At 41.7% G+C, this 10613-nt stretch overlaps 3 protein-coding genes across 3 annotated transcripts; 1 reads left to right on the top strand and 2 right to left on the bottom strand.

Annotated features, from left to right (window-relative positions):
* Positions 1-1980: 1980 nt before the first annotated feature.
* DFJ58DRAFT_653624 (uncharacterized protein) lies at positions 1981-2322 on the top strand (the record flags this gene model as incomplete). The annotated part of the gene is made up of 2 exons (XM_041381751.1): positions 1981-2070; positions 2128-2322. 2 exons carry the CDS (start codon positions 1981-1983, stop codon positions 2320-2322), a joined length of 285 nt encoding a protein of 94 aa, XP_041248418.1.
* Positions 2323-5318: 2996 nt separating this feature from the next.
* On the bottom strand, positions 5319-6802 carry DFJ58DRAFT_837796 (uncharacterized protein; the record flags this gene model as incomplete). The annotated part of the gene is made up of 10 exons (XM_041392415.1): positions 5319-5382; positions 5407-5497; positions 5565-5649; positions 5724-5958; positions 6036-6059; positions 6107-6131; positions 6182-6270; positions 6329-6493; positions 6595-6610; positions 6766-6802. 10 exons carry the CDS (start codon positions 6800-6802, stop codon positions 5319-5321), a joined length of 831 nt encoding a protein of 276 aa, XP_041248417.1.
* A 1194-nt stretch (positions 6803-7996) lies between these two features.
* On the bottom strand, positions 7997-9301 carry DFJ58DRAFT_837795 (uncharacterized protein; the record flags this gene model as incomplete). Its single annotated transcript, XM_041392414.1, has 6 exons — positions 7997-8008; positions 8225-8475; positions 8536-8602; positions 8691-8816; positions 8968-9096; positions 9158-9301. 6 exons carry the CDS (start codon positions 9299-9301, stop codon positions 7997-7999), a joined length of 729 nt encoding a protein of 242 aa, XP_041248416.1.
* Between the last annotated feature and the right edge of the window lie 1312 nt (positions 9302-10613).

The following is a 10613-nucleotide window of genomic DNA, read 5'->3' as shown; positions in this document are numbered from 1 at the left end:
CATTTTACCTAGTTTTTCCTGGACATTGCAATTCAATCCCTTGAAACCTAGTCCCTCCCTATCATTTTCCTTACTTGTCTACTTTGTGTCGGCCCAGTTCTCATACTATTTCTGTCCGCTTTGGCCATTCCCACGCTCTGGATACCTTCGGACCTGTTTCTGAGCATCCAGTCTACTTCTACCTACATTCCTATGTCTTTACTTCCTATAGATTCATAGCTGTTGTGGTGTTCAAACTTTCTGTAGCCTTGCAAAGGCAGTTTTTTACTATGCAGGTCTTATTGACACTTTCCTTAGATTAGGTTCGCACTTTTTCTGCTTACATAATTACTTCACTCTTTAGCTAGGACTCTACAGTCATTGCCTAGTTTCCCTTGTTTCCAGTTCTTTGGTTGCTCCCCATTCACTTGGGTTATTCAGTAGCATCCCCTAGTTGTAGCTTTCCTAGTTGTAGCTTCTCAGCTCACCAGATAGCTCCTGGAACATAGTTTCTTACCTTGACTTGGAGTACCTTCTCCACTCTCTTTCTTTGAGCCTGAGCCTAGTCAGAGATCCTTTAGGGTTGAATGTTCCTGCTAGCAGGAGTAGCAGCTAGACAGAGCAGGAGACTCATATATTTTGGTTTGGTACTTTTACCTACAGCCCAGCCAAAACTTGTTCACCACACCAGGCCTAAATGGGCCCAGCTTGAGATGTTTGAAAGCCCAAGCCGGTGGCCCAGGCTGTGGCTTTACCACTTAGTTTATCATCCGTGGACTTATCACTGACCTTTGATCTTCTAGATTTATTTTTGTATCTGTTGGTATCCTTTTAGGCTTTAATGATGATAATAACATGATAGATGTCTGAATGACTGGTGAGTTGCCCTAAGTTGCCCTATGTTATGCTTCCAAGGCTCAATAATACTCACTTTAGTGTTAGATTTGTCTGATATTGCTGTTTTCAGTGATTTACTTTCCTATGTGGGCTCTCATATGTTGCTACCTTGATGGACCAATGATGGCGATGTCAGTAGTTCATGGCAGGATAAAATGTTTGCAACTATGCTAGTATATCTCCCTACTTAGTACTACCTATCATTCCTACCTACTGGCCAATGTCTGGTGTGATTCACACAGACAGTGATGATGAGCCTCGCAATGGTGCGCCAGCACACAAAACTAAACCCACAGCTGCACTTCTCCAGCATTCAGAGAGGCAGCTCTCCCATCCCAGACAAAAGCTATTAATGATTTTCGGGCTGCAGAGGCTGTGAATCAAACCACACAGACCACCAAAAACTGGCACTACCCATGGCTCTCAAAATCTTCCTGATGTTGAACTTCTACCTGTAGGTCCTGTACCCATGCCTGGCAATAACAAAAGGGTATGAGGTGATGACAATGATTTTGACAATGTCAAATCTGGTGATGAAGAGCACAAAAATGCACGGACCAATCCAAAATGTGAGTCTATATGCTACCGATGTAAGATGTTTCACTCACATGGAGGCAACAGCCAAATGAGTCCATCGATGAAAGGCCCCAGCAATAGATCATGATGCCAAAGTCAATGATGATGGAATTCTTGCTGACATTAATGTGCAGCCTGTCACTGATTCTGGTCTCTTGTGTGAAGACAAGACTTGTGACATCAATCAATTTTTTAGTAACTCATTTGAGCATGCTGGCACCAATGGAACGGTCAAAAAACACCGCAAATGCAAGGTCTGCCTGTGAGTTTTCTTGCAATCATTTAATTCTGTGCAGTCTTAATGGTACATACTACACTACTAGGGGTCATTGTATTATCATGAATGAGATGACCACACTGCGCCAACATGCAGAAGCTAAATTTGTGGCAAGTCTTAAGTATTGTGGCCGCTTGCAGCAATCCTGATTGTGTGCATCTGTATGGAAAATTTCAGCAATGGGCCAAGGACAATGCCTTTGTGTCTAAATGACCTGGTGCCAAGTCCAGCAAACCATCAATGCGCATATGATGGAGCGAAAGCTTTCAGAGTGCGGAATTCCCTACAGTGATAAGCTTGTTAAGAAAGCAGCTGTTGAGTGGCTCATTGCAACAGATCAGGTCAGTCTTGTAGCAACTACCGTGTTATCTAGCTACATCCTAATGACATAATGGCAGCCTATACAGGCCCTTGAACATCTGAAATTCAAGGAGATGATTGATGTGGCCTCCTGCACCACACAAGGTGTCAAAATCCCAGGTCATAAAGCTACACGTGCTGAAATCATGCAGATGTTTAAGAATCATCTAATCCGGCTGAAAGCAAAACTGAATGTATATATCATCAGGCCTTTCAGTATTCTCATCTTCTAATATATGCTACAGAGTGACTCTGTTAGCAGAGCTGTCAACATAACATGCAATGCATGGTAGGCCAAAAATGTAAATGGGTACTTCGCCATCACGGGCCACTGGATCAAAGAAAACCATCCAATGCAGTGGGAGTCTCAAAGTGCACTGCTCAGTTTTATGCAGCTGAATAATGCACACAATGGTTAGTGCTTAGGTGATGCCTTACTCAAGATACTGGATCATGTTGGCATTGCTCATAAAGTCTGTGCTTTTGACTTCCTAAGTGCTATTGTACTCAGTACAGTGGCTCAAAAAACCGTCCATATGTTTTGGCATTTTTCACTATCTATAATATTGTGTGAGAACAAACAAATGCCTCAAAAACATGCTTATACCACATTGTAGTATGGCTTCAGGGCTTTCATTTGAGCCCTACACCGTGGGAATCGGTGGAGATATGGTGGAGATACAAGGCTCACAAAATGGTGACTCATGCGGACAGTTTTTTTGACTCAAGTATTTTACAGTAATAACCAGGTATTCTAGTATTTTGTATGACCTCCCTTGGCTTTAATTACTGCCTCTATCCTTCTAGGCATACTCTCAATTAATTTCTGGCAATCCTCAGCTGTGATCTTCCCCCATTCCACTGCTACTCTCTCCCAAAGCTCCCATACTCCTTTAGGGGGGTTTTCATAGGCTTGAAGCTTTTTCTTGAGTGTTCCCCAGAGATGTTCAATGACATTGACATCAGGAGACTGTGCTGGCCAGTCAAGAACATTGATGTTATGTTCTTCAAACCATTCCCTAGCTCTTCTGGATGTGTGCTTGGGATCATTATCCTGTTGGAAAATGATATCTTCTTCATCAATCCCTGATTCTGCCAAGCTAGGCAGCAAGTGGTCATTTAAAATGTCCACATACTGCTCAGCATTCATCTTCCCCTCAACCTCAGCAAGCATTCCCACACCATTCCATCCCATACAGCCCCATACCATTAAAGAACCTCCTCCAAACTTGACAGTCCCATTAACCTCTCTGTCTGTTAGGCCATCTCCCTTCTTTTTCCATACATACACCTTCCCATCTGACCCAATCCTATTGATTTTGGTCTCATCTGACCATATAACATGCTTCCAGTCCTCTACAGTCCAGTGTTGATGAGCTAAGGCAAAGGCTAGTCTTCTCTGCCTATGTTTGATGGAGGAGAAGAGGCTTTTTCTTCTTTGTTACTGCCTTGAGATGAGCTGCCTTGAGAACATTCCTCACAGTTTGTGAAGAGACAGGGGGTAGTGGATGGTGGAATTGATATAATGGGTGGCTTGGACAGCATTATCAGCCTTTCCTGTAGTGATATGTGGATAATAGCCCTTTTGTCAGTAGAGGTAAGCTTGGATGGACGTCCTCCACAAGAGTTTTCCTTGTCTGGGTGGCTTTCTTTGATGAACTTGGCCACAGTGGACTTGCATATTCCAGTTCTAGAGGAAAATTTGGCGAGCAGAGAGGCCAGCATAAGACAGAGAGAGGATATTATCTCTTTGAGCAGAGGAGATGGCTTTCATGGTGATTATGACTATGATACATGAGATATTCTGGTTTATATAGTTAGATATAGTCATAAAATAACATAATGACACCACTTTATAATTTATATAATAGTGGCATGATTTTTATGGTGTCATAAATAATGATTTATATAGTTTTAATATACACTCAAAAAACTGTCCACATGAGTCATCATTTTATAAGCCTTATATCTCCACCATATCTCCGCCGATTCCCACGGTGTAGGGCTCAAATAAAAGCCCTGAAGCCATACTACAATGTGGTATAAGTATGTCCTTGAGGAATTTGTTCATTCTCACACAATATCATAGATAGTGAAAAATGTCAAAACATGCGGACAGTTTTTTTGAGCCACTGTATATATTGGCCAGCTTGGGCACATCACATGTGACAATGCAAGCAACAATAGCACTATGCTAGAAGAGTTCTCGCAGCTGTATGAGGTGAAGTACAAGAAAGAATACCCATGGCCATTGCTCAAGATAAAGTAAGTCTCTTGATACAATTTCAATGGTGGGATTTCTAACCGTTGTGGTGTTCAAACTCGGGCTAGCCTTGCAGAACCCCTTTTTGCTATAGAGGTCAAGCATCCTAGAAGTCTACATCACATCCATCCATCACTTCCTTGCAAAGCCTCAACTCACCTGACCCTTCCATGTCGCAGTGGACTAAGCCCGACTCAGCCAATATGGACCCGTTGCCTCAGCCATTTGCAGATAGCCAGGAAATCCTGTACCATTCCCTTCCTGCTAGTTCAGTCATCATGTACTACAGCTGACCGTCCCATCCCATCAGTACCGAATCCTCCCATGTCCTACCTATGTCTGCCTATCTCCATTGGTGCATTTTAAGCTTATTTGACCATTACTGAATGAACAGCAGGTGTTATTACATGTATTCCCATGGCCGCAGCACTCGCAAGCCTTATTACATATTGACTCGAATACCCTGCGTTTCACTACTACTCTCACCTGTGCAATCACGGACAACAACAACAACAACAACAACAACAACAACAACAACAACAACAACAACAACATAATGATGATGACAATGACACGGGACTCAGGTACTTCCACCACCACCACCCTACATCAGTTGATGATACTAAATCCACAGATGCAGAGTCTCTGCCTCCTTGTCAAGAACTATTGAATGTGCCTCATGCACTCAAATGTCAACTTCACAAAGGCAAATTTCAACAGCCCTATTCTCCTGCTCTCACTGATGGTTCAGAATGGCCTGAGATGCCTCATGTGCACATGTATCACGAAGCCAATTATATATTTTTTGTTTCCTGGTTGTTTTCACTCTTCACCTCAAGCTTGGCAAGAAATCATTGATACTTTGAGTTATGGATAGACATGATGTCAGACTGGATGCTACTGATTTCCCCTGCCAGATTATATACTTGATCCTGTATGTCCAATTTTGCTTTCCTCTTCTTTGTCTCACCATCCAGTTGCACCGATAACAATGTCTGTGGGGTTGAAGATGACGAGACTGTGTTGCAAGCTGTGAATGAAGGTATTGACATACTATGCAATATTGACAGAGGTTTGTGTCACCCCCTGTGACTGCTGGCCTGGTGAGCAAATGCTGAACAAATGTGGTAGGCAGCAGTAGGTGCCTTTGCAGGGACATATAAAAGTTTTGGGTCAGGAATGGAAGAGGGCAAAGGCGATGCAAAAATTCACTGTTTTTTCCTACAACTTTTGGAGGGCTATTGAGGACCCCTACATCATTCTGCATTCCATCATCACCCTGCATTCCCTCGTCTTCCTGCAGATAGTCCAGTGGGAGTGAAGTATCAGCTTGGTCTATTGAAAATTTGTTATTGGTGCAAGAGAGCTCACACAGGTGGACCTAAGGAGGGTAACTAGGAAGAGTAGGGCCGGGAGTATTATCAGCAAATATGGATGAATGTCAGAGAAGATGTAGGTCAATTGGAGGGTCATTACGAAGGGCAGGAGCAGTGAGAATAACAGGGGGATTGTTATGATGGGGGGAGGCAGGAGTAGACTGGAATTGCAGATCAACTTGGATGGGGTGATTGCTATAGGTGGACTGAGCATTTGCAATGCTGGAAGCCTGAGGCCAAATATGAGTGGCAGTCATACTACATGATGGCTGAACAAGTGAGTACATCTGGCCAGTGTGATCAATACCTGGCCTTGACAAATGTGACATTACTGCAAATGCAGGTTTTGAGTGTCAGATTCCATCAAGGTCCACAAACCACTTCCATTCGGAACAGATTTCAGCTAAAAAGTACAATCAGATAACAATAAAAATCAGCAACAGATTGGCTCACCAAATAAATTTGCATGTCTACTACCAGGCAGTACACCAGTGCCAATGGCACTGAATCTGGCCTTGAGCTTCTTATACTTGGTTTTGAGACTGTGAGATTTTTAGGAGTTTTATCAGCATATATAAGTATGAATAGGAGACTACATACCCCATGATGTGGTTTGTGACTGAATCACAAAATTTCTTCAGATTCTGATGGTATGCAGGGCCATATCTGGTGTGATTTGTGAATATGAGTTTGGCAATGACAGTGTAGATATTGCTCTTAGCCTTACCTGAGGCCTTTTTATCATCAGTAATATGCATTGTGTTGCTACCAGAATAGAAGAGAATCCGACAATCAGCAGAGTGAAATGTGAGATGGTCAATGAGGATATCAGTGAGAGCATCTTCTTTCCTCCACCAAACCATTACCCTGGGTCTGGTATCACTGGAAGGGGTGGAATAAATATTCAAGGTGGATGAAGGGGGGTCCATTCCCCTTGAGAGCAGATGAGTGTTGACTTGAAGTCATGCAGACCAGTGAGCATGTTGACAAGCAGCAGGCATGTGTTTTTGAACTCTGAAGCATGATGCTGGACTGACCTTGAATTGTGATATACTGCATGCTGTGCTTTGACATTAGAGTAGCTGGGGCTAACTGACCTTCAAGAGACTTTAGCCAATGTTCAAGATTTTATTCTGAGTACCATTATTGTCTATTACCCATTCCTATATACTATTACCTATTACCTATTGCTATTATTCCTATTACTATTATCTATTACTGTTACCTATTACTATTACCTATTGCTATTATCTAATGTTTACTACTGTAAATGAAGTCTTTTATTTCAATTGTACCTAGAGGAATTCAAACACTTATCATCATCAGGAAAAACTGTATCTCTATATAGAAGACCTTCTTCTATATAGCCTCCATAGTATGCCATAGTATGCCATAGCTCCATATAGTCTATGACCAGCTATAACAGTATATAGACCACTATAGAAATCATGTAATTCTATAGATTACCATAAAGTTTAGCATAGGAAAAGTGTTAAAATGCACAATCTCATCAAGTCTTTCAACAAAAAGTTCTTATCCTATCAATAATATGAGACCATAGATAGACTCTCCTTGACATGGGCTACAACTTTGGTTTTCATCGCAAAAGTTCCCACGGTCAAGTTGCTTTCTTGAACCCTTCAATTCGAGTATTTTGCTTCTAACTCTTCTTCCTTCCCTCCTTCCACTCAATAATTTTCACATTTTTGATTATTTGGCAAGTCTTTCTTGTGTTTCCACCTTCCCTCTCTGATTCTTCTTTCTAGCTCTCTTGCCTCTTCCTCCTGTAATTTTTGTATTTTTGCCTCCTTGGTAGTTAGTAGTTTACATATGTTGTAGTAGTTACTTGAAATATAATTTGAAATTTTCGCTTTTTTGGATTTTGAGAGCTACAATGGCAACAAATATCTACCAAGATAGCTTGAAATGGGTTTGATGTTGGTCATATATATAGCAGGATATAGTTACCATAGTACTATATGGCACTATAGCACACTATGTATTGCTATAACTAGCCAACACAATTGGGCACTTAGTTATATGAGCTATAGCTCTATGGCCCCTATATAGCACATTATAGCACTTTATAGTGCTATAGATGGCTATATAGCCATGTCACATTTCCTGATGATTAGTATTATTTAGTATTGTAATCTGTAGTTTTCACTGGCATAGTTACCACTTAGTTATTGGGGCTCTGACTACACTGAAACCTACTTTGTTATATTATGTATTTGAGTCCCTTATAAGGATACTGATTGAAAGTGCTCAGTCTAAGGACTACAAGCAAATAAGAGACAACAAATCTAAGGGCCAGGTATATCAATGATACAAAGTATTAATATTATTAGCAACAACATCACATCAGCATTTCCTCCCTCTTCTTCTAGGTTTAGTAACTGCTTTGCTGCTGCCATAATAAGTAACACACTTGGTGGCCTCAATTTCAGACTTGGGTATGTTAGTTGGCTCAGGCCTATATGTCAACTCACTTACAGCAGTGTGAGCTTGAGGTTGGCAAGAAGATGCACTGCAAGTTGCCAATGCAGTTAGCTCAATGATGTTGTCTAGGGTCAATTGATTGACACCCAGCTGCAGCTGTGCAGTTGCAGTTGCAGATTGACCTAGGTTGACAGATATGGAAGCACAGTAGTTGGAGATGTCATTGACCACTGTTGAGATAGCAGGAAGGGATGTAAGTGCATAAGTAACTTGAGCAGGAGTATTAAGTTCATCCAGGAGATTGTCTTTTTAAGTTTGAGTCTGAGAGACAATGAAAGAAGAATTGTCAGGAGCTGATGCCAGACCTGAGCTGGTGATGTCAAAAATCTCCTTGTTGAAGTAGTCTATGATGCTGCAGGCCCATGGAGTGTGCTTGAATAAGCACATCAAGTAGAAATTATAGTCCACTTAATAGTTTATCTTCGTTTCTGCACCAGTCACCATGAACTCAGGATCTCACCATGACAGCAGTGCCTGCAACCAAACCTTCAGTAATGCATTGCGCATTGCAATGCTGTCCCCAAGCCTTTTGACTCTCAGTCTTTCTAGAAAGTATCTTCTTTCCATACATCTCAATGCGAACAATCTGAAACGAATTTTGTCAGCACACCAGTCTTTTGTATTACAATTGAGTTTGTACTTAGTTGGACTAGCACAAGATTCTTGGGCAACTAATCAGCCACCATGGTGTCTGGTCTTGTGAACAGAATGGGTACTAGCTGAATATTCTCTCTCACTGTTTTTCTTAACAGTCGAAGGAAGTCAAAAGAGGGTAGGGTTGAGCTTGAGTGATGAGAAGATGATATCTGCACAGCTTTGATAGCATGCACAATGTTTGATTGCTCAGCGCTAACTGCAGCATGAAACTGAGAAATATCATGTAGGTTAGTTGTAGGACAGTCTAAAAAACAAGTCAACAGCACGTACCAGATAATCAAACACCACGTATTTCTCCATGGAGCTGTGTAAGTCCTTGGATGTGCACTTGTGCAATTCTGCCATAGCACCATTGACTTTAGCCTCAGGAGATACCCAACATGTAGGACTACATGGGTTTATTTCAGGCTGCATCCCTTGAGTCTTGACTGGCTCACATCTTTCTTGACTCTTTCTTTTTTGCCTCTGTATGGTTCAGACAACTCTCTCAACATCTTTCACATTCTCACTGGCGCCATGACCACAAAATCAATCTACAACACTATATATTTCAAAAAAACCCCTTCTAGCCCTTTAGTTTGTCTATCATGACTCCATCACTCATGTCTTATTTCACAAGCACCCATCCTTGACTCTCGCATCTTCATTGCCTTATGCTGCCTTGTCTTGTACTTTCCGTCTCTCGGATCGCAATAAAACTTGTCTGGGTCCCCCAAGCATGGAGCTGGGGGACTCCGCTTGCCTAATAACCGTTAGACCTTCACCCTGGCATAAAATTGATTTAAGCATGAATAACTGCTGGCATGTTATCCACCATATCATATGTGCTATATTATTACACGTTCATGATGGTTCCATCTCTTTGCTCAGTACTATGGTGACCTCTGCTTCATTTCAGGGCATTTATGAAGCACAAGCTTCAATGACACAATAACTTCCTCTTCCCACCAATTCTCAAAGACCCTGAGAGCTGTCTTTCACGGCTCTTTTGGTCTGCTGCATCATGAGGTGTTATTGCGTGTTCATGGTTCTATCTCCTTTTTACAGCTCTTTCCTCAAGGCCTCACTATCATGGTGACCTCTGCTTCATTTCACAGTGTTGTACCATCTCTCTTCATGGCTCTTTCCTTCCGCTGCATTCTTATGCATTCACGTTTTGTCTCCTTTTTATGGCTCTTTGCTCAGTAGTACCATGGCAACCTCTGCTTCATTTCACAGTGTTGTTAGACCACAAACTTCGACGACACAACCAGTGACTTCCTCTTTCCACCAATTCTCAAAAATGCTGAAAGCTGCCTTGATCATATATTCCTTTCCCCTCTCAACATCCATGCTGATGAATTTTCAACATTGAAATTCTAGACAAATTTCCTGGTGATTTTCATAAGTATTGCAAGTGACATCAATCACACATTTCACCTTCAAACACATGCATATAGTTTACTGCAATGTCGCCCCTTCATCACGTCGACTTACAAGACCTGCTTGCACACTGTATGCAGCCAAAGTTCTCTCTTCTGGCATTTCAAACTCATTGCCAATTCTATCATGGAGGGGCACTTTGCTTTGCGCTGCATAATCGATATTTGATCGACTCATAATTATTCTGGAATGTCATGTACCATGTCACTCCTTCGAATGCATACATATAACTTACTGTAATTCGTCCTATCAACTTCGAAGTTCTGCATGTTCCCCATGCAGCTGGATTTCTCCATGATCACAT

Source organism: Suillus subalutaceus (genome assembly GCF_016647625.1).
Source record: "Suillus subalutaceus strain FC151 chromosome Unknown DFJ58scaffold_13, whole genome shotgun sequence".
Taxonomy (NCBI): domain Eukaryota; kingdom Fungi; phylum Basidiomycota; class Agaricomycetes; order Boletales; family Suillaceae; genus Suillus; species Suillus subalutaceus.
Note: the sequence above shows the minus strand (reverse complement) of the source record. Positions and strands in the feature narration are given on the sequence as shown.